This window comes from Cladosporium halotolerans (assembly GCF_011745625.1).
Source record: "Cladosporium halotolerans strain TM138-S3 chromosome Unknown Sca21, whole genome shotgun sequence".
Classification (NCBI taxonomy): domain Eukaryota; kingdom Fungi; phylum Ascomycota; class Dothideomycetes; order Cladosporiales; family Cladosporiaceae; genus Cladosporium; species Cladosporium halotolerans.
In genome coordinates, this window is record NW_027191472.1 from 191,115 (window position 1) to 218,114 (window position 27,000).

General features: G+C 55.7%; 10 protein-coding genes across 10 annotated transcripts; 5 read left to right on the forward strand and 5 right to left on the reverse strand.

The window, feature by feature from the left end:
• Positions 1 to 688: 688 nt before the first annotated feature.
• WHR41_06465 (uncharacterized protein) lies at positions 689 to 1,293 on the forward strand (the record flags this gene model as incomplete). The annotated part of the gene is made up of 2 exons (XM_069375070.1): positions 689 to 1,044; positions 1,098 to 1,293. The coding sequence occupies 2 exons, from the start codon at positions 689 to 691 to the stop codon at positions 1,291 to 1,293; spliced, it is 552 nt and encodes a 183-aa protein (XP_069228302.1).
• A 1,209-nt stretch (positions 1,294 to 2,502) lies between these two features.
• On the forward strand, positions 2,503 to 4,804 carry WHR41_06466 (uncharacterized protein; the record flags this gene model as incomplete). The annotated part of the gene is made up of 5 exons (XM_069375071.1): positions 2,503 to 2,716; positions 2,773 to 3,407; positions 3,461 to 3,760; positions 3,818 to 4,178; positions 4,227 to 4,804. 5 exons carry the CDS (start codon positions 2,503 to 2,505, stop codon positions 4,802 to 4,804), a joined length of 2,088 nt encoding a protein of 695 aa, XP_069228218.1.
• A 2,367-nt stretch (positions 4,805 to 7,171) lies between these two features.
• Positions 7,172 to 9,435, forward strand: nop58 (Nucleolar protein 58). Its single transcript, XM_069375072.1, has 2 exons — positions 7,172 to 7,549; positions 7,751 to 9,435. The coding sequence occupies exons 1-2, from the start codon at positions 7,346 to 7,348 to the stop codon at positions 9,233 to 9,235; spliced, it is 1,689 nt and encodes a 562-aa protein (XP_069228300.1). The 5' UTR covers positions 7,172 to 7,345; the 3' UTR covers positions 9,236 to 9,435.
• WHR41_06468 (uncharacterized protein) lies at positions 9,388 to 12,549 on the reverse strand. The gene is made up of 2 exons (XM_069375073.1): positions 12,469 to 12,549; positions 9,388 to 12,412 (listed from the first exon to the last, which is right to left on the reverse strand). Exons 1-2 carry the CDS (start codon positions 12,480 to 12,482, stop codon positions 9,598 to 9,600), a joined length of 2,829 nt encoding a protein of 942 aa, XP_069228304.1. The 5' UTR covers positions 12,483 to 12,549; the 3' UTR covers positions 9,388 to 9,597.
• A 4,323-nt stretch (positions 12,550 to 16,872) lies between these two features.
• Positions 16,873 to 17,489, forward strand: WHR41_06469 (uncharacterized protein; the record flags this gene model as incomplete). Its single annotated transcript, XM_069375074.1, has 2 exons — positions 16,873 to 16,929; positions 16,986 to 17,489. The coding sequence occupies 2 exons, from the start codon at positions 16,873 to 16,875 to the stop codon at positions 17,487 to 17,489; spliced, it is 561 nt and encodes a 186-aa protein (XP_069228305.1).
• Positions 17,490 to 17,646: 157 nt separating this feature from the next.
• Positions 17,647 to 18,879, reverse strand: WHR41_06470 (uncharacterized protein). Its single transcript, XM_069375075.1, has 4 exons — positions 18,748 to 18,879; positions 18,357 to 18,513; positions 18,059 to 18,292; positions 17,647 to 17,996 (listed from the first exon to the last, which is right to left on the reverse strand). Exons 1-4 carry the CDS (start codon positions 18,748 to 18,750, stop codon positions 17,968 to 17,970), a joined length of 423 nt encoding a protein of 140 aa, XP_069228171.1. The 5' UTR covers positions 18,751 to 18,879; the 3' UTR covers positions 17,647 to 17,967.
• A 265-nt stretch (positions 18,880 to 19,144) lies between these two features.
• On the reverse strand, positions 19,145 to 20,203 carry WHR41_06471 (uncharacterized protein; the record flags this gene model as incomplete). The annotated part of the gene is made up of 2 exons (XM_069375076.1): positions 20,078 to 20,203; positions 19,145 to 20,015 (listed from the first exon to the last, which is right to left on the reverse strand). Exons 1-2 carry the CDS (start codon positions 20,089 to 20,091, stop codon positions 19,145 to 19,147), a joined length of 885 nt encoding a protein of 294 aa, XP_069228170.1. The 5' UTR covers positions 20,092 to 20,203.
• Positions 20,204 to 20,410: 207 nt separating this feature from the next.
• On the forward strand, positions 20,411 to 20,929 carry WHR41_06472 (uncharacterized protein; the record flags this gene model as incomplete). Its single annotated transcript, XM_069375077.1, has 1 exon — positions 20,411 to 20,929. The coding sequence occupies one exon, from the start codon at positions 20,411 to 20,413 to the stop codon at positions 20,927 to 20,929; it is 519 nt and encodes a 172-aa protein (XP_069228282.1).
• Positions 20,930 to 21,677: 748 nt separating this feature from the next.
• Positions 21,678 to 22,313, reverse strand: WHR41_06473 (uncharacterized protein; the record flags this gene model as incomplete). Its single annotated transcript, XM_069375078.1, has 1 exon — positions 21,678 to 22,313. One exon carries the CDS (start codon positions 22,311 to 22,313, stop codon positions 21,678 to 21,680), a length of 636 nt encoding a protein of 211 aa, XP_069228281.1.
• Positions 22,314 to 24,382: 2,069 nt separating this feature from the next.
• On the reverse strand, positions 24,383 to 26,590 carry WHR41_06474 (uncharacterized protein). Its single transcript, XM_069375079.1, has 3 exons — positions 26,335 to 26,590; positions 25,206 to 26,086; positions 24,383 to 25,154 (listed from the first exon to the last, which is right to left on the reverse strand). The coding sequence occupies exons 1-3, from the start codon at positions 26,408 to 26,410 to the stop codon at positions 24,597 to 24,599; spliced, it is 1,515 nt and encodes a 504-aa protein (XP_069228279.1). The 5' UTR covers positions 26,411 to 26,590; the 3' UTR covers positions 24,383 to 24,596.
• Between the last annotated feature and the right edge of the window lie 410 nt (positions 26,591 to 27,000).

Sequence of the window (27,000 nt, forward strand, 5' to 3'; positions counted from 1 at the left end):
AAAATAAAATTCTCTGGTGTTTACAGAAACTATTGCTTCATGAAGCATATTCGTCAAATCTTCCGAAGTCTGGCCCCTAACAATTGTATTTTCCATTCGTATACGTCAATCAATCTTTACAAACATTTACGAGGGGGATCGATGCGGCCTCTGACGACCCCGGACCAGTCGCATAACATTGATGCTCGCCGGAAGCAGTGCGACACGATTTTGTCAATGTGGCTGCAGGATGGCTTTGCGGGTCATGTACCACCTGTTCGGTGCGGCATTGCTCCAAGGAGGTTATCAGTCATGAGATTGAAGTCAAAAGGGACGCTTTGAAAAACCGTCATGAACGACTGTACGCTCATGCAAATCTCCAGTATCAACCAGCAAGCTGTCTGCTCACGATTATTCGGCGTAACAGCCTAATGCATATCATGATTTCCCTCGAACGCAAGCCTCATGTGGGTCGGAAGCATAAGAACTTGGCACTCATCTCAATATCCCTAACAGGTAAGCTGACGAGGCATCGGCACAAAAGAAGACTTTGGCCAGTGTCTCATGACAACAGGATCCAAGCCATCCCGCAGAAGTACAAAGAGACGTCTATAAAGTCTCGCGTTATTGCACCACTCTGCCCATTTCTTGTCAAGAACTACCTTAGCCTGCCTTCCTGAGTCGAAAACATCACTCCGCTCCAGTCACCATGCATGCAATTTCGATCGTTGCGAGCTTCCTGCTTCTGGCCCTTAGCGCCAAAGCTCTGCCTCCCGTCAAAGATACATCATCCAACGGTTGGGTGATCGAAAGCCTCAGTCAGTCCGAACACAAATTGGCCTATTTGCTCTCCACCAAGGACTATGCCGCCCTTGATGAGGTCATGACCCAAGACATCATCTACGACGCGACTGATCTGGGCGAGTATGGCGGCAAGACCGAGGGCCTCACCGAAACCGTCGCTGGTCTTCGTGCCAACGGCGAGGGAGCAAAGGTCGAAGCGATCGTCTCCAATCTTTTGCTCCTCGATTTGATCTCACCGAAGAAAGCGAAGACAAGCACCTAGTATGCTTGCTGCTGTTGCCACACGCAAAGGATGCCTGCTGACAGAATCACAGCATCACCAGGTCTCGCTGGGTTGAGAATGCCCTGGATGACATCAAGGAAACATACCGTGTGTTCTACAGATGCGAAGACATCTGGGTCCTGGAAGGCGGAGCCTGGAAGCTGCAATATAGCAAAGTGTACAACATGGGCTACGGAGTGGAGGCGCCATACTACGGTAAAACCGGTCCCACCAACGAACAGGACTAGATCGTGCTTGCGGGAGGTTTCGCCGTTGCTCAGTTGCGATGCCTTGACATGCGCATTTATCGAACCATGGCATGAAGGCAGCAAACGAATCCTGTCCAAGCATTACTGAGATAGTTCCGTTATCTCAATGAAGTATCGGATTTGTCCGATCCGTCCGTCACAGAGTATCCACATGTCTCAGCGAAGATGTCGGTCCTTGCAGGTTTCCAGTGAACACAACCGCATCCAGAGAGTGACACGTGCCCAACATATGCTGAACTTCGAGCTGTCGGTATGTGATATGATGGAGACGCACCTCGTGGCGCCAGCACCTCATTAGGGTGCTCCGAACTGTCCAAGAGCATGAAAGATAAGCTGCTGAACAGCCCAGGCCCTTGAGTTACCTCTTCCCTCTCACCAGATGCATATCACGCAATATTTAAGAGTGTTATATCAAAGCTCAGACGCTGAAAGCCCAATGTTAGTGGCGCGAGGTGTTTGTTGGTATCTGGCCTCGTTGCTGTATGCGAAGAAAAGGGTCAGGCCGAGCGGAGCCGAAAGCCCCATTTTTTGCCCGAACTCCTGAGCGCACAATTCAACCAACGTCTTTACATCACCCACGATCCAAGCACATCGCGCGAACGTCAATGTGCCTCCATGCTTTGTAAAATATTGACCGAGCTTGCTATCCGTGTGCGATCGTGACTGCTGCGTCTTGAGCGCCGCTCACCACGCCACGTCTGCACGTACCTCCTCCTTCGACTATCATCACCGGCTGGGCCATGTTGAAAGGATGGCCAGAGAAACGAATCTAAGGCTTGCCAGTGGGACGTTATGTAGGCATTTGGTGCCAAAATAATCGCTTCCCTGAACTTTTATCGCCATCACATTGTGGAAGGCCTGGTTGTAACCTGTAGGCTGCCGCTTCCAAATGGCTGGGCCCTACCTGAAGGATCCATGCTGGGCGCACCGGCCATGATCCACACGCTAACACGACCTTAATCGAATTACTATCGACAGTGCGTATCTCTGTTCAGCATGTGCAACAGAGTGCTTTTGTCGAAGACTCCTTTGTTGCACTCCATGCCCGTGGGGGATCAGCGACGATGTTATAGGACTTGGTCCGTCGAAGATCTATAAAACCCAATTGGAAACGCTCGTAAGTGAAGCAATCAAGCAGTCTTTCGTTGATACCAGCTTCTTTCCTTTTTCAATTTTCTGTGTGGCAATATGCCGGACCTTAAATCATGCCTCTGGTTGGCTATGCCTCCGACAGCTTTGCTGAGTTTTTCTTCTTTGATCACATATCTCGTCTTTCGCCTTTACTACCTTGCTACTGCTCAGCGAGTTCAACACGAGCATCCCGATCACGACGTCAGGACGAACGGACTTCGCACTATCGCGCTACCTTGGGTCTTCTTCGGTTTAGAGATCGTCATTCTACGTAAGTACTTATGACAACAATACAGCAAGAGACTAGCACGACGCTAATATCTCCAGTCCCCAATGCAATTCCATACATTCTCCGATTACTCGCAATCAAGCCAGCGAAGCGCGAGAAGGAGTACCTCACCGGCGACGATGTACCGAACATCGATGTGCTGATCACAACCTGCAATGAGGATGTCCACGTCGTAATGGATACCATTCGAGCTGCTTGTGTGCTTGACTATCCTGCCGACAAATACCGTATCTTCGTCTGTGACGATGGTGCTTCCAAGCCTTTGCGAACTGCCGTCGAGGCACACGCGCTGCAGCATACTCAATTGCATTACACTGCGCGTATCAAAGGTCCGGTGAAAGACTACAAAGCCGGGAACCTAAACGCTGGGCTCAGCTACTCTGGGTCTTTGCATCCACTGTCCTTCTCCGTCCCGAATTCGAAGGAAGGTCTTGTTGTGAATGAGAAGGAGTCCGAGTCACCGCAGACCGTCATAGCGACCGACACCGATGCAACCGGCAGTACAGTTGATCTTGGTATCGAACACGGAGTCCCGATGTGTGTTGAGCTGGCACCGTGGGGCCAATATGTTGCAGGACTGGATGCAGACATGATTCCTGAGCCGCATTGGCTACGCACATTGGTACCGCACATCGATGCTGATCCCAAATGTGCTATGGTCTGCCCGCCTCAGGTAAGTAAAATGCTCAAACGATTTGGGATAAAGAAACTGATCTGACGCTTCAGACGTTCTATGACATTCCTCTGAATGATCCATTGACTCAAACGATGGCACATTTCGCCGGCATGACGGAAGTCATCAACGATGCTTTAGGCCATGCAGATTGCCTAGGTTCTGGCTATGTCATGCGTCGTGCTGCTCTTGAATCCATTGGAGGTTTCCCCACGGAGTCCCTCTCGGAAGACGTATGCTGTTCTGCAACGCTACTTGGGGCTGGTTGGAAGACCGCCTTTGTTGCCGAAGCTGTACAGTATGGATCTGTACCGGAGTCTTATCTTGGACACGTCAAGCAGCGAACCCGCTGGGTGAGTCGATGGCAATGGTGAAGCTCGTTGCCCATAAGTACTGATTTGGTAATGCAGTGGATCGGCCACATTCAAACTGCCATGCTTTTCAAACTCCGCATGGGCTCCCGCGCAAAACATCTTAACCTTCGACAAAGGCTAGCAGGCTTTGCGTTTGACCTGCGACAGCTTGTCCAGATCCCCATTGCGCTGAGCTACATCATCATCCCATTTGTGCTGCTTTCGGGCAGCCCGTTGGTCTTCTGGGCGACAGGGTCTCAGCTGAAGATCCTCATCCGCCTCGTATCGATCTGGAGTGCCTGTCATTGGCTTCACAACGGCGTCATGGGTGCCATTGCCGGTAAGGGCAACGACTTCACCTCGTATGATGTCCGCATGGCTTCGTACGACTCTGAGATGGAGCAATGGTTGAGTCCGTGTAAGTTGCTCTCAATCTGGAAGCTTGACGATCGACTGACTTGAGTAGACTACTTCGTCGCTTTCATGCGGTCTTTCATCCTACCGAAAGCGCTTGGTGGCGTCGCTACAGGCTTCAAGGCTTCCGGCAGCATCTCCAGCGACCTTCAAGAGCGATCTGCAGCTGACCGAGCGCCGCTTTTACGCAGACTCAGAGTCACGCTCTTCTCTCATCATGCCATCGTGCACTTGATCTTCGTCTCCGCGTGTGTCGCCGGCGTTGCACTCAACTTCGCTCGCACCTTCAGCTCTGAAGATATCCCAAATCTATGGGACACTACTATCCTCACAACCACCAGGGAGCAACTCATTTTCCTCATCACCCGGATGGGCTGGCCGCCACTATTCTGGCTGCAATTTGTCGCATCCGCACTGACTCCCATTACGTACACCTTCTGGCCGCCTACTCAACCTGATCGCGAGGAGCTCCTCGATCGAGATGAGAAGACTGGGCTCGCGTATCCCAAGCCGGAAGCGAGAATGCCGAGCCGGACGGCGGCTGGCGGGTGGCGGTACGGGAGGGCGGCTCTGTCGATGGTCTACACTCTTGTCCTTTTTGTGGCTAATGAATTGGTGGATCTGAATTGATCGAAGCTGGACTTACGGTAGAGTTGTTGGGGTCTTCATAATATACGGCGCCTTGTTCATGCGGGATTTAGATTGGCTTTACGCTGGTTCTACGATTTAAGTCAGACATAATGTATGATAATCTAATTTGGTGCTGTATCAGCTCGGTGCGCTCAGACGTTATATTCAAAGGTATGTTTCGGCTACATCAACGAAAATGACGCCGTTGAGGTGGACGTGCATGCACGAAACCCGGCCGATCTCTTTGTTGTGTCACGACTCTCTGACGATTTGCGGCAACCCGGCAGCGGCCATTCAATCAAGCTGTTTCCACATATCGATCATGACTTCACTGATATCTCGGAGGATCTGATAGGTAGTTTCTGTATATCACCCTACTTATGGAGCTGTTGTATGTGAGATCGACGATGCAGTGGGCCAGATACTCAAGTGTTGTTAGGGTTAGGGTTGTGGTCGCTGAGATCCCAGCAGATCACATGCTAGCGATACGAAATTATAGGTACGCGTTTTGTAGGCGGTTGAAGAGATTCTAATGGCATATGACCAGGCATTGACGGTGTCAGCCATTCCGTACCATCAGACTTATGTCTCTGAGTGTTCGAAACTTGGACTTCATTGTGTGGATGGGATTGCCTCTCACGATAAAACTTTCTCCCTCCATGCACCGTTCAGTAACTCCTCCCTCTCAACTTCGGTGACGCCCTTTACTTTCATGCTTGCTACTAAGCTAGCTCCGGACCACGCGCCTAGGGACTCTACACCTCTTACAACGCCTTTGACTACTTTCTCCTTATCTTTTATACTCGTATGGAGAACCTGCTGCGAAAGTCGATCGGAGATGTCATCGTGTACCCGATCTCGAGTAGGCGTCGGCCCATCGACATTTGGCAGTGGTTTCGCAGCAGCGCTCAACTGACGCGAGCGAAGTCGAGCTGGCAACGGATCTTTGGCAGTGCCGTAATTTTCGACAAAATCCCAGCCTCGCTTCGCGATGACCTCCGAAAGTTCCAATAGTAATCGAGGCTTGAGACCGGGAACTGCGCTGTTTGAGCCCGTGATTACGATTCGCGATACACATAGCGCACGCAAATCGACGGGTAGAGCGAGGAGTGCTTGGCCCATGACGGAAGGGATGGGGAGATCATGGTCGTCTGTTGTATGCCCAAAGAAAGCTTTGTTCGCAGGTTCGGACAGACGGGAGAAAGGCAAAGCCAGCTCCTCTGCATCCTTGTTCGGCAACGGAATGCTGATGGCACGATCGTGGCCACCCTCGCCAGCGGCAGCCGCGGGCAGGTGTCGTCTGCACCAAGCGAGTCGCCGTGTGACGTCTTCCGCAAAGGGAAAGTCAATCTCATGCCCATCCGAAACTTCTTTCAACAGTGCTGCCATCTCACGCACCATCATCTTCCCTCCACGCACGCTGCGCCGCTCTGCGACCGGCTTGTGCTCTCCAACGGCTGTGACAACTGTCTCTTCCCAGCCTATGTCAACCACTAGCGCACTCCTCAATCCAGAACTCACGCAAGACAGGACCGGAGTAGTAAGAAGTGTGATAGTAGGCGGCTGCGCGTGATGCGTGAACAAGACTCGAAGAGTGATCTCTAAGAGCGGGGTTGGGAATAGCGGTGGTAACACAAGAACTGCTTTGCGTGATCTCGTAGAATCCAGCTGAAGGTACTCGGTATGAACGTTGCGAAGCGCACGCTCTAGTCGATCTTGTAATAAAGCGAAGTCCAGATCACCGACATCGACACTAAAAAGCTCGTACGGCGCGCTCCACCGTGCATCGTCTCGAGGCCTCTGAGTCGCAGCCTTGGGCTGTTCAAAGAAATGACGAAAGTCCCCTACGCGTCTGCCGTCACCCGGCTGATATCCGAATCTGTGCACGCAACGCGGCTTGCCTTCCCCAGCGAACCCGGCGCTCAAAAACCGAGGATGTAACTCATAGACAACCACTTCTTCCGGCTCCCGGCTTAGCGCTCCTGGACTACCGAATTGACCTGAGATGCTGCGTCCGACCAATGGTGTCCGAGGAGACTTGGCATTGGGTGAGGCAGCGCTGGTGAATCCAGATCCGGAGGTTCGCGTGCGTGGAATCGGTCGGGATGCGAAATAGTCAGACTGGCGAGCAGATGCAGAGGTCGCCATGGCATCCACACTAGAGAAATAGTTGTTTTGCGACAGCAAGCGCCGCGCTTAAGTGTATGGATCACATGATGTGCCTTTGGAGATCTTCTGTCGCGCGGGAGTGAAGTCGGGCTTTGGACGTCGTTGGCACTAGCTTCACGGTCTTGGCACGGGCCGCGGGCGGCTAGGCCCGCGTGAGGTGCAGCAGCAATTTTCTAAGCTCCTCCAACTTTCTAGTCGAGAGAGATTCGCAGCTCGACCGTCCACGCGCCGCCGACGCACTCTCCACCACCGCTCTACTAACCCGGCAGCAACGCTTATTCGCTGCTTGTGCGCGAGTCCCAGTCGATTTGCCACATTGACTGTGTGATTTTATACGCCCGCACCTCTGTCGCACCAGCGACCACCGCAAAAATGGTCCTCTTCATCCTCACCGAGACCTCGGCCGGTTATGCGCTCCTCAAGGCCAAGGACAAGAAGCTCCTGAAGCGTGATGATATTGCCGAGGAGACCAAGACCGCCGAGGGGACCACTGGTCTGCTGAAGCTCAAGGAGTTCAAGAAGTTCGAGAATGCTGCGAGTGCGCTGGAGGAGGCTGCGGCTCTGACCGACGGAAAGGTGTGTCCGCGAAGATTTCCCTTGGCGCGCGGATGAGAGATACCGTGGAGCATACTGTTCGAAAAGCACCTGGTGGAGTGCATGGGTTGTCGAGCTGTAGTCGCAGTGTCAATTGCGACTGCAGCTCCAAAGCCACGGCATATGACCACTGCGGCGCGCTTGAGGAAGATCACGATAGAGACTGTACTAACAGCCGATTAGGTCACTCCCATGCTTTCCAGCATGCTCTCTTCACTCAAGGACGAGAAGAAGGTTCAGCTCGCAGTTGCTGACGCCAAGCTCGGCAACTCCATCACCAAGCTCCCTGGTCTCGATATCTCGCCCATTTCCGACTCGACCACCGCCGACATCTTTCGTGCCGTTCGCGAGCACCTCCCCTCGCTCATCCCCGACATTCTTCCTCAGGACTTCAACACCATGAGCCTTGGTCTCTCCCACAGTCTGTCGCGTCACAAGCTCAAGTTCTCCCCCGACAAGGTCGACACCATGATCATCCAGGCCATTGCGCTTCTTGACGACCTTGACAAAGAGCTGAACACCTACGCTATGCGTGTGAAGGAATGGTACGGCTGGCACTTCCCCGAGATGGCCCGCATCATCAACGACAACGTCGCTTTCGCCCGTGTCGTTCTGACCATGGGTCTCCGCACCAACGCTTCTACTTGCGATCTTTCCGGTGTCCTGCCCGAGGAGATTGAGGGCGCTGTCAAGGCTGCCGCCGAGGTCTCCATGGGTACCGAGATCACCGAGGACGATCTTGACAACATCCAGGCTCTCGCCGAGCAGGTTGTTGGATTCACCGAGTACCGCCAGCAGCTCTCTTCGTACCTGACTGCCCGTATGCAGGCCATCGCGCCTAACCTTACGGCTCTCGTTGGCGACCTCGTGGGCGCCCGTCTTATTGCTCACGCCGGCTCCCTCATGAACCTCGCCAAGTCCCCTGCCTCCACCATTCAGATCCTTGGTGCCGAGAAGGCCCTGTTCCGCGCTCTCAAGACCAAGCACGACACCCCCAAGTACGGTCTCATCTACCACGCCTCCCTCATCGGCCAGGCAACTGGCAAGAACAAGGGCAAGATCGCCCGTATGCTCGCCACTAAGGCTACTCTTGGTCTCCGCGTCGACGCCCTCTCTCCCTGGGGCCAGAACGGCGAGGCTGACGCTGAAGAGCCCACTGAGGAGGAGAAGGCAGAGGTCGGTGTTGCCGCTCGCGCGCTTGTTGAGCGCCGCCTGCGCGGTCTGGAGGGCAAGCCCCTCAAGCCCGCTGGCGTTGCCATCGGCCCCGGCGGTCAGGAGAAGGCCAGCAAGTGGTCCATCAACGAGGCCCGCAAGTACAACAAGGATGCCGACGGCATCGACGCCGATGCGCCCGTGAACGGCGAGGCCGAGACCGAGGCCCCTGCACCCAGCAAGAAGCGCAAGATGGTCGAGGAGGTCGATACCCCCAAGTCAAGCAAGAAGAGCAAGCCCGAAGTCGTTGCCGAGCCCGACAGCGACGCCAGCTCAGACGAGGAGGCCGCCGCCCCCAAGTCGGAATCGAAGAAGGACGACAAGGCCGCGAAGAAGGCTGAGAAGGCTGCCAAGAAGGCCGAGAAGGAGGCCAAGAAGGCGAAGAAGGAGGCGAGGAAGAGCACCGGCGGTGACGACGAAGAGCCGAAAAAGAAGAAGAAGAAGACCAAGGCGTAGGAGTCCGGTCTTCCTCTTTTGCTTTTGCAGAAAACTTGATGTGCAAGCCTTGAGCTTTGGGATCGGCGTTTCTTCCATGAATGGGTTGGTATTTTCCGTCCGGCGTTGTTCTTTTAGCTGGTATGTTTCTCTTGATGGCATGGAAGAGAAAGTTTGTATGAAGAAAGTGTATACAATTACTCAAGACTCTGATTACTCCATTTGCACATCGCCATGGTGCTGTTCATGCCCTGTACATCTTTTGGCTCTCCTTCCTCGATCTGTTCATACAATAAAGTCGTATCGTCGTGACTCGTAAATCTAAAACATCGCTATCCTATCACTGTCTCAACAGACCGTTTTATGGTTGATGCGAGACCGCCTCAGTCAATTGTCAAATCTAACACCTCAACACCACTAGCCCGCCACTTGCCAGCAGGCCGCTTGCCTTTCCCTGCGCGAGAGCTGTCTGCCCGTACGCCACTGCCGTCTCCTGTGAGATCCAACGCTTCAGCTTCCTCGGTGGTGGCGGCGCGCCAGGTGCCAGGCAGAGAGGGCCGAAGAATAATATGCGTAGATTTGCTCTTCTTCGATGCTTTAGGTGCATCTTGGACTGCTGGCTGTGGTGACGGTTCCCGCTGAGCGAGAGCAACTTGGGCTTGGCGTGGAGGTGGTATGGCAAATGGCTGAGCGGGTGAGGACGATAGGGTTATTGCTGTGGGGTTTGTGGTTGGAGGTGGAGTCCGTGCTCTTGCCTCCCGTCTCGCGCTCCCGATATCCATGGGATTCGAAGGCAGAAGTGCAGGCGAGCTGCTCTCGGTGGGTGGTGTAGGGAGAGAATTTGATGAGGGAAAATCCATATCCGTCGGCCGGTTGACCGAAGTCATTTTGACCTGCTCATCGTTCGTCTCCAGATGCCGGTTCGCATAATTCTCCTCGTGGCGAATTCGAGTAGGCGACGAGCTACGCTGTGGCGACTCTTCCCTCGCGCTCTCAAGTGTCTCAAGTGCCCAATCTAGGATGTCGTCCGAGCCTTGACGCATAAAGAGTGGGCTAGTCGTCTGAACGGGGGCACTCAAGCTCTTTTTCAATGGTCCTCTCTTCCTGCGCTTTGTTACAGTACCCGGCAAAGGTGGCAGTTCGTCCTCTGAAAGCTTTCTTTCTCGACGTGGCGTGGGGCTTTGATCCCGTGCGATCTCTTGCATGGGAGAAGATGACAGCAAGTCGATGACTTCTGTCTCTGCGTCCTTCGCCAGATCGCACTGCGACTGTGTGCGTTTCGCTTTCGGCGTGGGCGAGAAGTACGAAGTGATCTGTCCTCTTCCCCGGTTGGACCGAGTCGTCGACAAGTCTGGTGAGGGACGCTTGAGTCCACTCATTTTCTTGGGCGTGCGCTGTGATCTGGTCTCTGGAGCGAAGCACGTGATTGGATGTGATGAGGGCATCGGATTTTCCGTCGTGACCGAACTCCTCCTCATCATAGAGCTTGGAACCCGAATCCCAGGGAGCTTGAAGCCAGAGACAGGGTATGGGTCTTCTTGAACTTCGGGCATCATGTCGTCTTCCTTAGGCTTGTTCGCAAGCATTTCCGGTTCGACCGAAGCAGCCTTGGTCACTTGCATATGGCGCATGAGAGCATTCGCGGGCATGTCGCTGCCTTTGCCAGCTTTCGCGTTCGCCGGCCTCCCTCGAGGCTTCGGAGCGCGTCCTGATTCTGTGTTCGCGGCGCCCTTTCGCTTCGATTTAGCTGTTTCTCGAGGTACTCGAAGCTGTGCTTCATAGTCCTCAACCAATAGAGGACAGCCCAGTTGCAAAAAGTCCTTCAAGATCCAAAGCTTGTCCGCAGCATTCGGGTCGTATGGTTTGGGTTGGCGTGCTCTTTTGCTAGGTGAAGCCGGTGCCTCTTCAGCATCAGAAGCCTCCGTGGGTGTCTCGCTGGGTACCGTAGGGATGACATCTTCTTGATCGCTTCCATCTCTGTCTTCGCCAGCAAGCAGAAAGTCGTCTTCCTCGTCCTCAATGTCAAGGTCAATGGGTACCAGGTCCGAAGGGGTGAAAGAGATTCGCAGCTCAAGCTCGCCATCGGTGGAGGAATGATTCCTTTTGCCATGGACTTTGGCGACGAGCTTTGCTTCTAGGCCCGCTTGTTGGTCCGGCTCAAGGTCCTCTGCAGTTTCAGCGATCAATCGCAGCCGTCGAACAAGCATGGCAGGTGCCAGATTGCGGATGAATTTCTTTGCGCCACCTAGACATCGCCAGTCAAAAGCGTCGCCCGTGAAGGATCGGAGAGCGGGAAAGTCGATATCTTGATCCCAGCGAAGCGTCCCACGTAGTTGCGCCAGTTTCTGTGCAGAAGAGACGCATGGACGTGTGTAGTAGCCCAAAACTTCTACACTAGGGAAGTCCTCGGGAATGACCAGCGTTTTGTTCTTGCGCGAGAACAGTTTCGATTCGTTTGTCCGGATCTCGTGCTGTAGTCTTTCACGCCAGGCTCGTAGTCCATCCTTATCGGATCGTCCAAGTGCGCACAGCTCCTTTCCGAAACCTGCTCTAGCAGCGTCGCATGCGACCTTAGGCCCGCATCCAGGTATACCCTCCGGTATATAGTCTCCTCCACTCATCAGAGCAACCAGAACCATGCCTTGTCCGTCCATTCCGCTCTTTGCAGCCGTCTCTTCTGCGCGATAGACGTTCACGTGTGTCGGTGTCTTGCCAGAGCTCCCCTCAGGTGTCCAGCTCCGTAGAGTCACGCCAGAGCCAAACATCATTGTGTCCACATCTTCACTCAGCACGGCGTCCACGATGCCTTCTTTCTGCAGCAGCGCACATTCTGCCTCTGCCTCACCGGGCGCGACATGCCACGGGAACCCAAATTGTTTGAGAAGCTGTTTCGCTAGGAACTCCGGAACGCTAGCCACTCGCACTCCAGGCCCTCCGACTTTCTTGTTGCGCTTGAACAGTGGTTTGTTCGGGCCATCGAAGACGAACAACGGGTGGATGTTGAGACTGAGGAGTCGAAGAAGGCGGTAGTAGAATGTGCGCAGTGCAGGATTTGAGCCACCTTTGCCGGATTGGATTTGAAAGAGCCAGATACTGATGTCGATTGCCAGGCGGAATGGGCGGTCGAGTTCTCGGTAGTACTGCGCGCTCAATTTGGCTAGGGAAATGCGCTGGCCGGGGCCAATGTCTTTGAGGACGCTGGTGGCGGTTGTTAGTAAATGAGCGAACGAGTAGGAGGTCTGAGAAGAGCTTACCCATGTATGCCCATGGCGAGGGCGATTTAGGATCCAGGAGGGAATGTTAATATCACTGCGGCATGACTTCAGATGTTACAGACGAGTGTCAGAGCCGAGGCGCATTCGTGAGTGAGATTCTAGGCATTCACTTCTCGGATGTCATCCCGAAGAGGAAGCTTCAAAACCCCGCTGTCAGTCGGTTGCCAGGGACAACAAACTGCCGGCGCCATTTTCGGACTAACGATGAAGAGACACATTCGGCGCGACGACATCATTATCGATATCCTCCCGACGAGGCGCATTGCTGCTATACAGCAGAGTTGCTGTCGCCGCACTATTGTACATTCGTCAGGAGTGGCGCGACTCGGCTACGACCCGAGTTTGCACGCGCGACACGATAAACAAAATCAAAACACGCGCAATTCCAACGGAACCGGACGACACACACGCGACAACAACATCAGCAATATTCACTACTCACCATGTCGTCCTTGTCCGGATCCTCGCCAGACCCTCTTCACCTTCCCTCCTCGCCCGTATCTGCACACCCTTACACCCGCCGAAGCGTCGCACCGTCGATCGCACATTCCTCAGGGACGCCTGGCCCACGCGGATCACCTTCCAAGTCTTTCCTCATGGACACCGGCGATGCGCGCATAAGAGTTACAGTACAATCCGTCGCGCCCAACGGTTCGCAAAGTCCGAGTAAACGTCCTTCCAGCCGCACAACAACAATTCCGCTTCGCACCGGGGAATCCAGCCCTATCACTCGCCGTAGACGACTGCCCACACCTGCTGCGCATATTGACGAGTCGGATATATCGCGTAGGAGTGTGAAGAAAAGAAAAGGCACACCTGTAGCAGAGACCAGGCGCAGCGCGAGAAGCCCAAGAATACAACCGGATCCAGAGGAGGACTCCATGGACGTTTCAACCACACAGCAGCACTCGCGCGCCGCGAGCGCTGGCATATATTCAGAGCAGAGTGTGCCATCGTCGGAAATCAGAAGAAGGAGGAGCCTGTACCCCATGCGCAATCAGCGGTACAAACGTCTGAGTGCGGCGCGTGAGGAGCTGAACGACGCATTGCAGGACGCGATTTCGGAACGCGAAGCTTCCTCAGACGATTTGGTGTCTGAGCGTGGCGGTGAAATGACTGCTGCGAACGAGGACTTCACCATGATCACGGGCGAATCATTGGCGAGCATTAAAGCCAGCACGACGATGCTCAGCACACACGACGAAAACGAGAGATCGCACGTCAGCATCGAACACCTTACATCCTCGCCACCCTCGGTCAAATACCCTGACATAGCTGGAAAAGTGCAAGAAGCCAAGACACCGCAGTCAGGCGGTGCTCACAATGCTATGAATTGGAAGCCTACTGGACCCGTGCTTGCGCACCGTGAAATGGCGAGAGCAGAAGAAGCGGTAGAGGACGAAGATGAGCAAGAAGACCAGGACGAGCAAATGGATGGACTTGATGGAGAAGATGACCGTGAGGACCACCAATCCGAGACTGAGCCATACGATACGCGAGCCGATGCATACCACGACTCTCTTATGTCAAATCACAACTCGCCCACGCCGAAGCCCACGCAGACTATTACCGAAGACGACGCTGTCCTTGGCGCTCGAGACCCGTCTCACCACTCGGACGAAGCAGCAGACGACGACATCTGGGCCGAAGAGGCTTCTCGCGACATCGACGACTCGGCCGCTTCCCATCGTCCTTTCAGAGCCAGCAAGAACTCCACGACGGTCAGCATACCGCCCATATTCGCGGAAGAGCCTAACCCTAGGCCTCCGAGGGCTAAGCTACCGCGTACGTGGCGGCAAACTTCGGGAGTTGATCTCACATATTCTGATTCGCCAGATCGACCAAGTCGTACTCAAGAAGAAGGTGAGGCGCGGGAGTCTGGTCGTCGGGGCTCAAGGGATGATGAGGAGAGTGGGCGGAGCAGTGGTGTTCTCACGCCGCCTAGCACGGATGACGATGAAAGCAGACATAAAGACACCATGGTGGTTGACGAGGAATCCGGCGAAGGACGAGCTGTTGACCAAGAGGAAGCAGAAGGCTATGTTAAAGCGCCAGAAGGCGACGGGTATGACGACGTCGAGCTGGACGACGAAGCAAATGGCGATCAATACGAAGAAGACCAAGAAGAGGGCGACATCAGTGGTTTCACCAATCCGCATGCCGCAGATACCCAGCTGGAGGTACATCACCGCCTGGGGCAAGGAGACCATCACACGCATGATGGAACCGATGAGGATTTTGCCAGCTCTCGGTCTGAGGCGAGTTCCAGTATGACAACCCCAAATGAGAGTGGTGAAGATACTGGATTCTTCTGGCGGAGCAATATGCCTCAAGTCTATCGCCGAGAGAAGCCCAGGCCGCAGGAGAGAAAAGCAATCGATCTCAGTGCTCTCTTGCGAATGGACTCATCGAAGGTCGAGGATTCTCAGGAGAAGACTGCCCAGAAGAGCTCAAATTCAATGTCAGGTCGATACTCTAACGCCGAGACCAAGCACCGGAGTTCCCCAATTCAGAATCCTACCAGCAACCCACCTAAAGACGAGGGCGTAGGGCGACTTCTCAACACACCAATGCGCAAAAGTCTGCTTCGAAGCAGTAAGGCATTCGACGATAGGAACGTCGCGCAAAAGCAGGCCTCCAGAGACCAGATCAAGCACGATTTTGAAGTCAGAGTCGAAGAGACCGAGCCCAACGTCACCGATGACAGCCTAGCCAGCAAGGCTAGCGATCAGAGGCAGTTGCTAGGCGAGTTCAGAGTATCAACGCCAGCCGCGAAGAAGCCTGCAACCGAGAGATTAGCCGTCATGCGTGACGAATCTCCGGACGACGAGTTCCAGGAGGTCAACGGTGAGCCTTCTTATGAGGAAGAAACACAACCAGCTGAGGTATGGCCTGAGCGCTCTTACGAAGAGAATCTCAATCTCGCCTCTCCACAGAAGATCACAGTGAACTTCAACGACTCCACCCTCTCTTACCAACAACAACCCAGCGTCCTCGCTCCAAGAGGCCCAGTCCGGCCATTGTTCGACAAGACGAACGCAGCTGCTACCCAGCAAACCCACACCGGAAAGACGAACGCCTCGCCCGGCTCCCCAATGCTAACGCTCGTCGGCCAGCGCCCCATCGCACCCCAGCAAGAAAACGAAGGCGTCTTCTCCCGCCTGACGACCTCCTTCTGGTCCGCAGTCACTCGCCAGCAAGGCCCACCTCCCACCCCCGCGCCCGCAGCGCGCACGACAGAGCAGACCGTCTCGATCTCCCTTCGCGCCCAGCTGCGCTCCCGCTATGGCGTCTTGCCCAACACGCACCCCTGGACGATGGCGCACATGCGCACCCTGCACAGGCTGCTCAACAGCGTCGAAAGCGGGCGTCGAGACAGTATTGTGCCGACGCACAGTCCTCTGCCTGGCCATCTGATCGAGACCATCGAGACGGATCGGCAGGACGCGACGGGTCGACCGTGGAGGTGTGCGAAGAGGCACGCGAGCATCGTGCAGGCTTTTATGCAGCTGCTCGTTGACCCTGCGCTTTTCCGCTCGATGGAGAAGGGCGAGGTTGAGTGGCTCGGTGATGCGCAGGCGGCTCATTTGCGTGGTACTATGGGTGGTCGTGCTGGGAGCGAAGTCTGCTTCAAGACGGTCAAGCGCCGGAGCGGGTTGATCATGTGGGAGTGGGTGTTGGATTGTTTGGGATGTTGTGTTATCTCGAACTTGGAGACGGGTGGTGTGAGGATGGTAGATGTCAAGCAGCAGGTTCCTGGACCTGCGAGGGACGTGGAGTACAGTATCATGGGCGACGGAGAGGGTGACGGGAGGGTCAGAGAGTGGTTTGAGAGGGAGAGAAGCGAGATGGTTGAAGCCTAGAAATTGGGTGTCTCTTTCTGCTTTGGATACCTTAATGATGAATAACGCTTTGTAACGACAGCATGATCAGTGATTGAATATGGAATGAAGGAAAATATTTCCGTGGCATACTCAAAGTCCTACCTATACGCTTCAGCTCATGGCATGGTCGCTGCTACACTCCGTCTGATATTTCTGAATAAGCTGAGCGCAGAAGTCCATCTGCCATGTACAGCTGATTCGATCTTCTGTCAAAGGATACAAGTCATACTAACATGTGATCACCATTTCCGCTGAAACGTGTGTGCACCTGAAAGTTAGTTACTGTGCCATCTCCTCAAGATTGGGTCAAAGAGTTTGTAGAGCCAGAAAATCCATCAATGTGAATCAAGCTCGCAGCCCGAGTCTCGAGTGACGTCGATCAACAAAATGCCTCGGAACCTCGCAATCAACTTCCAAAAACACGCGCTCGCGCGCAAACACCTGACAACAGACCTTACAACATCTACGAAGTCTCGAAGATCCACCCAAGCAACCCAAAATGCCTCCCTCCCCAGCCCGCCTCATAAAATTCGGCCCCTTCACCGTAACCTCCCAAGTAAGCCCCTCCTCCACTTCCCCCCACCACAGCCCTCTCAATCTAACACCGCGCAGGTCTTCCACACAACCCCCCACACCTTCGCGCTCGTAAACCTCAAGCCCCTCCTGCCCGGCCACATCCTCGTCTGCCCGCTCACGCAGCACAAATTCCTCACCGACCTCTCCCCGCCCGAACTCTCCGACCTCTTCCTCACCGTCACGCGCGTGCAGCGCACGCTCAAGCGCCTCTACGGCGCGCCGGCGTTCAACATCGCGGTTCAAGATGGCGCGGAATCCGGACAGAGCGTGCCGCACGTGCATGTGCATGTCATTCCGCGCAAAGCTGGGGATGGCGGCGAGGGGGATAAGGTGCATGAGTGGTTGGAGGGCGAGGAGGGGGACGTTGGGGGGCATTTGAGGGAGAGGGATGGGGGTGCTGGGGCTGGGAGTCAGCGGGGGAAGGGCGAGTGGGCAAAGGATGAGGATAGGAAGCCGAGGAGTATGGAGGAGATGGAGGCGGAGGCGGGGTGGTTAAGGGGGGAGATGGAGAAGGATGCGGGTGGTGAGGGGCGGTTGTGAGGGGTGAAGAAGAGGACTATGGTGAACAGATGAGGCATATGATATATTATAGACGGGCTCAGAGACAATCAGAGGGCATCGTTGTGCTCTCGGGGTGTTTGGCGCAACCCATGTCGAATCCATGGTTTTGGGCGGCACTGTTCCTTTGCTGCCAGCGTCTCAGAGCAACTTATGAAATTTGGAGGCGACTGGAAGGGCATGTACAAATCATAGCTCTGGTGCATACTGTGGAAGAAAAACAACAGCCTTTGGGTCTCGGCGCAGCCTGTACACCATCGAAAGAGATCCGGCGCCTTGCTCGCAGTGCTTCCCATCTCCCGCTTGCTGCCCAAATCGGAATTCTTTTCCCGCAGTTCCCGCATTATTCCTGAACTAAACAAAACAACAAAACGCCAGTATCCGTGCAAAGGTCATACGCGTGTCGGTCGGAGGTGATGAAAAAGAGACGACAAGAAAAAAGGAGTTTCAATCTCCTCGCTCAGTTCGCCAGGATCGTCTTGACCATGTCTGTCGCGTATCGTCGTCAGCAAGATGTCTCGTAATTTCCAGTCTGCAACGGCACAACTCACCCATGTAGTTCAGCTCGCCCGAGCTGGTATCCACAGCCTTGAGCAGCTCGTCGACCTCCTCGTCGCTCATCTTCTCGCCCAGGTTCGTGAGGATGTAGCGGAACTGGCCGACGCCGATGAAGCCCGTGAGCTCCTTGTCGAAGACCTGGAAGCCGCGGCAGTACTCCTCGGGCTCGCCGGGGTCGCGGAAGCCGCCGGGGCGGTTGAGGACGCGGGAGAAGTTGTCGAAGTCGACTGTCGCGCGGATCTTGTCAGTCCTTGTGTTTTTTTCTTTGTGGATTCTGCGTTTTGCTCTTACAGTCGCCGCCCATCTGGCTCTCAAGATCCTTGATCTCGGCCAGGGTGGGGTTCTGGCCACAGGCGCGCAGGAGGTCGCCCAGGTCGGGGAGAGCGACACGGCCGTTGCCGCGCTTGTCGAAGAGGGAGAAGGCCTCCTTGAAGTTGGTGCTTTGCGCCTGTTGGTCGGACATGGTGCGTCAGTGGACTGTGTGTTTTGCGGGTGGATGGAGTGGTTGTGCGCGGAGGAGTGAAGTGATTGTGATGGTGCTTCAAGGAGTGCGGCGGCGCGGGAGTGTGTTGACGGGGTGTTGTTGACGGTCCGCTGCGGTGATTTGGCTTTCGCCGGGTCCCTCGCAGGTCTGGTGTGGTCGCACGCTCGGAAGGGCCGCTGCAGGGTCTTGTTTACGTACCATTTGTGCCGAGTGGGGGAGCTTTGAGTTTGGTGTTTGTTGGTAGGCGGGGTCTTGGTGTAGGTATTGTTTGCAGTGAGAGTGTAGTCTGGTATAGACGAACGAGCGGTCTCAGCAAGGGAAACTGAGGGAGAGTCCAGTCGTGGCGGCAAGCGTAATGTGGGATGGGCTCGCAGGGGGCGGTTGGTGGCTCTGCACGCCGGGCGTTGCCCATGCCTACGCCCGCCATGCAGGGCTGTTGCACTCCGGATGTATCCACTATCGTCTTGCAGATGCTCGATGACGACGATCGCTGCATTGTTCGACGACTGAATAATCGAATTGTACCGAAAATTGATGAGCTTAAATGTACAGCCAATTACTAAACCACCAAATACCAATAGTCGACTCGCCTGCCTCACTTCCTCCTCGCCATCACCAATGCAGAACCCCACTCAATCCTGACCAGATTCTCATCATTCGCAAACCACTCGTCCTCCTTCGCTATCAACTCAAACATCTCATCCATCACATCCCCTTCCCCGCCCCTAATCCTCGCCACCATCCCCGGATGCGCCTCCATCCACCCGTGATAACTGCTCCAAGTCCTCACGTACTCCTTGACCTCTCCAACACTCACCTCCCTCTCCATAAACCGCGTCCCCTCACCACTCCCCGCCCCCTGCGTCCCGGGCTCATACTCCACCCTCCGCACATCCTCCCACTCCCCCTCCGGCGGCACAATCACCCGCAGCTTGTCCTGCACGTAGGACCGCCCGGGCTGCGGCCAGTACGAGCCCAGCAGGTCCGGGTGCGGGTCGTACGCGTAGCGCTGCATGATCTCCGTCGCTTTGGGGAAGTCGACGAAGACGTGGTCCTTGTAGCCGAAGAACGCGAGCGTGCCGCCGGGGCGCACGATGCGCGACATCTCGGGCCACAGCGCGGCGTAGTCGAACCAGTGCGCTGCTTGCGCGGCGACGACGGCGTCCACGCTGCTGGGCGCGAGGTGCGAGGAGCCGGTTTCGGCACTGCCGCGGGCGAAGGTGAGGTTGGCGTATTGGGATGAGGGGGAGTTTTGGTTCGCTTGGGTTATCATGCCCGGGCTGGGATCTGTGCCGAGGCCGCGAGTGAAGTGCTTGCTGAGTTCGCGGGTCATGATGCCCGTGCCGCAGCCGAGGTCGAGGCAGAAGTTTTTGGGGCCATGGTGGTAGGCGAGGATGGCGTTGTAGAGGGATTGTGGGTAGGAGGGGCGGAAGGCGGCGTAGGAAGCGGCGGAGAAGGTCGATTTCCTTGGTTGCTATTAGAAGAGTAGATTGTTTGGAAAGAGGGAAGTGGCCGGAAGTACACCTACGCGAATGTCGCCATGGTATTGACTAGAGTAGGCGCGAAGCCTCAGATGCTATTATTATGCTAGCAATCACCAGTCTCTCAAGTGGGTCACCAGTAAATATATATACAAGTGATCGCAATAAGCATCCCGTCCGACATCGGTCTCTCGTGCATCCTCCTGTATCGAAGTCGGCGTCTGCACATCAAGCAGACAGAGCCTCGGCACGCGAGCTGACATCATCCAGCCATCGCGCGCGCGCCGATCACATCATCGCAAACCACCAACCGCTCTCTCAATCCTGGCGCATCCCATCAACTTGCCCTACCACATCCTCAGGGTATACCACGCAGTACAATGCCCACAACCCGCTCCTCCACAAGACCCGCCGCCCCAGAACCAACAATGCAAACCGCCGCCCGCGCCTTCCTCTCCTCGCCCTCCTTCGCCGTCGCCGGCGCCTCCTCCAACCCCGCCAAATACGGCCACATCCTCTTCACCTGGTACCTGTCGCACTCGCTGCCCGTCACGCCCCTAAATCCCTCTTCGCCCTCAATCACAATCCCCTCGCACCCCCAGCCCAAATCCCACGCCACCGTTCCCTCGCCCTCGGCGCTCCCGCATCCGGGCCAGACGGCGCTGAGCATCGTGACGCCGCCTGCGGTTACGAGTAAGGTACTGAAGGAGGCGAGGGATGCGGGTGTTAGGGCGGTGTGGTTGCAGCCGGGGAGTTTCGGGGAAGAGGAGCTGGCTTATGCGGAGAGGGAGTGGCCCGGTAGGGCTGTGGGGGGTTTTGGGGAGGGGACGAGGGGTGCGGAGGGGTGGTGTTTGCTTGTTGATGGGGAGGCGGCTATGAGGGGAAGGGAGAAGATGTGAGGGTTAGCAGACTGAGGGAGACGGGATGGCTTTCGGTGCAGAGGGGGATGTGTTGTGGTTTGAAAGGGCAGGAAATGAAAGGGAACTTGGAAGGAAAGGAAGTGTGCCGTAAGAGAGTTAGAAGAAAAGTTGCTTTGCAGTGCATAATCTTATGAACACAATAGAAGAACGCCATCATTCATCAGCAGAAAGCCGCAAGCCAAGTCGGAGCAAGACAGGGACCAAACAATCAAGCAGAACAACAACCCAAAGGAAAAGCTCCACGGCAAGAGCCGTCAATCGCCCAACGGTGGAGATCCGGAAGAAGCATAGGTGAAAGAAGGAGGCAGAGATTGGCGAAGTCGACGAAGGAGGAAGCTTGTCCTCAATGGATCCACTCCTCGGCCTGCGAAGTGTTAGCAAAAGACAAAGCAAACAGGAGAGATCGGCAAGTGGAAGACAGTATCAAACGTACTTTCAGCTTGATCGGGAAGCAAGCCTCGCCCGAGGCGTCGTCGAACTTGGAGTCCTTCAGCACGTCGGTGTAGAAGAACTGGTAGTCGAGCGGTTCCTTGATCGCAACGCCAGTCGGCTTTGACGAAGGAGAAGCCTTCTTCAAGTCCAGCTCTTCGCCCTTGTGCATCTCCTCCTGCAGCTCCGGGAAGAAGTCGACGAGCTCTTTCGGGACCTTCAGGCACATCCAGAAGTGGCCAGGCACCTTCCTGTTGACGAGGTCGTAGGAGGTCTTCTCGCCGTCGCGGACGAGCTGCTAGCCGTCGCGGCCGACCAGCTCGGCATTCTTCTCGGCGTGGTAGTGGCGCTTGTTGTTGTTGGTAGTGAGCACAGGGCTGAAGACCTTTGGCCTCTTGCCCTGCCAGAACAGACGCGAGTCGCGGCGGAGCTCGTCGGCCCAGAAACGGAAGTACAGGATGTCCTTGATGGGCGCCGAGTTGTCGGTCTGCAGCATACCCTTCTTGAGGTTCCAGCGGGGCTGTTGAGGCGGCTTCGTGGTGGCGGCGGTATTGTTATCCGCGTCCGGCTCGCCGATGCGCAGGTTCCAGATGTCCGGGCGGATCTCCTGCACGTGGATGGCTTCCTTCCAGTGCTCGCCAATGCCGAAGTCGGTCTCCATGAAGAGCTTGAACGACTTGTGGTGATCGGTGGTGTCGTTGAGGGTTCTTTCGGCTTCCCAGTGGCGGTCGATGTCTTTCGGCCTGTAGCAGGACTGGGTGGGCTTTGGCGCTAGAGTGGGACGCGGGATGGATGTTGGGCTTGTTGGGCTTGTTGGTAGAGGGGTGTTTGTGACCCAGATGTCAAGAGTCGTGGTTGATGAGATCTTGGTCAAGACGCCTGCCAGGGCAGGGCCGGCGAGGGCCATGGAAATGGCCGCGATGTTTACGTGCATGGTGAAGGGCGGAAGTGTTACTGTTGTATTGGCTGCGTGTGGATTGATGGAGGGATGCAATGATCTGATGAAGTGATGTGCTGCTTGGTCCAATCGATGGATGATGTTGTAGAGAGAACAAGGAGAGACAGGGGAACAAAGTAAAGGACATAGATGAGGGTAACATGTTGAGAGAAGCAACGGCCTGGTTGCTGCGGTGTTGAGCAAAGAGTGGAAAGTTGAGTGATTTGCCGGGCAAGAGCAGGTCTGTGGAAGCAAGCACGATAGTCGAGCCATTGCAAGTGCGCCCGACGGGCTTAGTATATTGAGCAAGAGAGGCAGGTGTCTTCAAAATGTTATTACCTGGGTACCTTCTTGCTTTTTATTAGTGGGAGTCGATGTGGTAGGATTCATAGACCGTAAACGCATTGCCTCCTTCACCGTTCTGGCAACACCGTTTCACACTCCAACAGTTACCACGAGGAGCAGTTCAGGATAATCGAGCAGGCCTTAACTCCAGACATTTTATTCCGATCCCAGCTGCCAGCAAGAAATCACAGTTCAAGCTGAGCATGTCGGTACGCTCATTTCCTCGCCCTCAACCCAAGCGCCACAGCCCGAAAGTCCGCATCCCCAAGAGAAACATCGCCATTCGAGATCTTCCGACGCTTTGAATCATGCTCTTCGTTTGCCCCCCTTGCATCTTCTACCAGCTCGTTCGCGCCAAGTTCCTCCATCTTCACATCTTGCCCGCCCTCTCCTTCCATTTGCACATCCTCTCCGCGCTGCTCATCCTCTCCGCCCTCCTCATCCTTGTCCACATCCGGGTCCGTAGCATTCCCCCAATCGAGCACAATAAACCCTCCCTCGACCTTCTTTACAGCCAGGTCACCGAAAGTCACCTTACAACTCTCATGCTCATCCCATTCTCGATCCGGCTTGCCGTTCCTCTCCCAGCACCCTGGCCTTCCTCCTTGCCCGATGTGGTGCCGACGAACGTCTTGCGGATGTCCGAAGCGCTGTCCGCACCGCGCGTGGATGTAGGGTTTCGTGAGCGGGCGCGAGAGGATGGCACGGCGGGTTGGGTAGATTGTGTTTGTTGGTGGATCGGTTGAGGCCGGAGGGTCTTTGGCGGATGTGGTGATGTTAGACGTCTGCTTGGGCTCCGAGGAGCGGACGGGCGTGGGCGTGTGTGTGCTCGAGATCTCGTTTGGCGTATGAATCTGCCCGTCTATTGCTTCCTGGTCTTGCATTTCGATTAAACCGATGCCGCTGGCACGCGGAGGGCTGGCCCCTGATCGAAACCCATTGATCGGCCTCTTCTTCCTCTGCCTCGATTCCACACCACGACCACCCTCCTTGCCACCCTCACCCTCTCTTCCTCCTCCTCCCATTTCCACATCCCCCTCGACACTCCTCTCCAACCACCCCACCCCGTTTCCTCCGCTCGTCCACCCCACCGGCACAAACACCCTCAACTCCCCCAACAACCCCTCCCCACCTGTCCTCAGCAGCAAGCGATAAGCCGAAGCGTAAAACACAGCCGCATCCGTCCTCCCTTCCAGATACTCCCTGCAGAGACGGTAGAAGAGCTGCGGCGTGCCGTTGTCGGAGAGGGAGGCGTAGTGGGCGTGCAGGGCGGTGACGAAGGACGCGGCGCGGGCGCGGGCTTGCGTAGTTGTTGGAGTTGAGGGAGTTGGGGTGGGGAGGTGCGGGTTGGTTGAGGCGGAGCGGAGAGGGAGGGGTTGGGGTAGGGTGGTTGATGCGCTCGGTGGTGTAGTGTTTGAGGTGCGGCGAGAGGTGGCGTGCTGGGGCGTGTTGCGTTGTGGGTGGGAGGCCATGGTGGAGAGCGATGTGCAAGGACGCGTGTGTTGTTTGTGGTCGTTTGTGTATGTGCGTGGGCGTTGAAAGGCGAGGTGAAAGGTCTGTTGTGGGCGGTCGGAAGGAGCATCAAGCGAATAGTGGGGCTGCTGTCAGCCGGCGGAGTGAAGTGAAGTGAAGTGAGTTCAGGCAGCCGAGGGAGACTCGCCGGCTTCAGCATACCAGCAGAAACTGCAAAGGACACGAGCAGGAAAGCAGCAGCAGAAAGCTTCAACTTCGAAAATCTTACAATGTCTACTTGTACTCGATCATAGAGCTGTACTTCGCGCCGTTCTATCTCGAGTTGGAAGACTCGCGGTCGCTGGGAAATCTAGATCCGCATGAGTGCAACAAGAGTCTCTGGGTATCGTACCCCATTTTCGAGCCTTCGAAAAACGCCACCCAACCTGAAACGCCGCATTCTTTACCTCTGAGCAGCAAGGCTTAGTGTGCCTTGTTTTGCCTCGCGAGCCACAAGCCCACACTCTCCCTAGCGATCTGGCTGCCCCAAAGGCCGTCCTCGCCACCTTTCCTCCATTCCTCGCTCGCGCCCTCCTCACCGAGCCCACCGCTTCCACCGCCGCGAGTGGCCTCTGCAAGGATGACCTCAAGATCACGCTGCTGTGAAGAGACCCATCGCTTGACGAAGCTGGCCGGGTCCTTGGCGAGGTTCTCGTAGAACTTACGCTTGGCGTTTGTCTGGTTGAGTTTCTGCACGAGCAGAGCGAGGTCGTCGTCTGTGCGGACGATGGACTGCAAGTCTGCAAGGTGGGATTTCGAAGTTGCGTATTTGTGGATTTGGTAAGCGGTTGGGTTGGGGAGGGGCACGCGGATGTCGTAGATTGTGGGTGTCGAGGGCTTGGTTTCGCTGTCGCTCGCGGGGGAGATGTAGGGCTTGTCGACGCGGATGGTGTAGTTGAGTTTAATGGGCGGGAGAGGGCGGAGATGGGGTTGTAGGATGTCGGGGAGGTAGGGGAATGAGAGCTTCTCTTGGTGGAAGAGCTGGGCGATGTCAGTACTCGTATTTTCAGGAGCGTCCGTTTCAAAACCTACTTTTCGCAATGGCTCGTCACACACGATGGTTCTCTTGTCATCGTCCTCCTGCAGGTGCATTGCGCGCGCGTACTCCCAGATACCCTGCACAGCACCCAGCATGTCTTCCTCCTCACTATCGAGGATCTCAGCCAGGCCAGGGCTCAGCTTGTAGCGCTCCCTCTCGGTGTCTCTCAGCATGCTGATTGTCACATTGATGTTCTCATCGCCCTTGCGCTCAAATTCAAGCTTGTCGAAGCTGTTCTCTGACGAATTCGGATCATAGTTTGGGTTCGGGTTCTGCGGATTGGGCGGTTGCTGCTTTTTCCACTCGATTTGCGAGTAGCCGTCGGGCATGAGTGCAGGATTCCGGTGGAGGTCAATGGTGATGGCCTTGAAGAACGTGCTGAGGCGCGGCCTCTTGTCCGGACTGGGCTTGTCTTCCTCCAGCTCCTCCGGATCCTCCAGCAAACGGCCCTCGATCTTGACGCGGAATGTCGCCTGGCTGTTCTCGCCCAGGTCGAAGATGCCATCTTCACCCATTCCACTGCCGTCCTCCATGACCTGCCACGGCTGGCCCTCGGCCGTGTTTGAGACCCACACTCTCAGCACTCCCTCCCTGCGCGCATACTCTCTCTGCGCGTTGTCCATGACATCCAGCCTCTTGCGCATCATCACCGCATCAAGCCTCTTCTCCACGTCCCTCAACTTCTTGTACCTCTGAACTCCATCGCCAACAATCACCTCTCCGACATCCTCCGAAATATCGCGGTCCGTCGGCTTCCTGCTCTGTCTGCGCGCCAAATCGCCGCGGCGCGCTGCCTCGATCTGTTGCGCCTGCATCTGCGCGGCGGTCATCTGCGGCTGCTGGCTGGGGTGTGTAGGAGGGGCGACCATGGGTCCTGCGTTGCGATAGGTGGCCATCAGGTCAGCGTGGCTAATCTTGCGACGGTGCGAAGATTGGGGCGTGGTGAATTGGACGCTGCTGCCGCGGCGGTCCATCGCGGTGGTGGGAGTGCTGCTGGGCCGTCGCGCGGGCTAGCAGACGGGCCAGACGCGTGTGGGGCACGCGCGTTGCGGTGGTCGCAGAGGGAGTGCGCGCGCGCAGTGGGCAGAGGAGTGGATGGGATGTATGGCGAGGATCACGTACCAGGGCCCCGTCGCGCCTGAGTAGCATGCGGACTGCGCTGCTGGCTCGCTTGGGAGAAATTTCGATAGTGCTGCATGCTGGCTGCGCCGGGCGATCACGCGCTGAGCGCCAAGAGGAGAGAGGAGGCAGGAGGCTGCTGCTGGCTGCGGTGGTGCTAATGCGACAACGAGGGTGATGGCGGGCGGTATGGGATGGGATTGATGATGACGGGAATAGTGCAGTGAGGTCGGCAAGTTATGCAGCGGCGCGTCGCGTTCGGGGACTGGAGGTGCATAAGTAGGGACAAGCGAGATTGGTGAGGGGAGGGGTTGTCTCGTGTCACCTTTGGCTCCGCGTGGCTGGTGCGCTGTGAGTGAGGGAATACACCTGACTCTACCAACACCTTAAGGTGATGATGAACAATCGGACCAATTTTCAATAGAATTAAAACCGCAGGGAAAACAACAGCAATGCATCCGCTATCTTCCATCACTGCCCATATAGCAAGCGTCAAGCCTCGCGCGTCCCGGCCGATCTTCAATTGCTTAGCTCGACCCATCATGCATCATGCATTAATATCCTAGGGTTCCTGTACCGAGGATAGCTTCCATCGATTACGACGTCACATCTTCGTATCTTCCTATACTATTGAACAGCTTACCAGATTACACCCCACCTTCGCCTTAC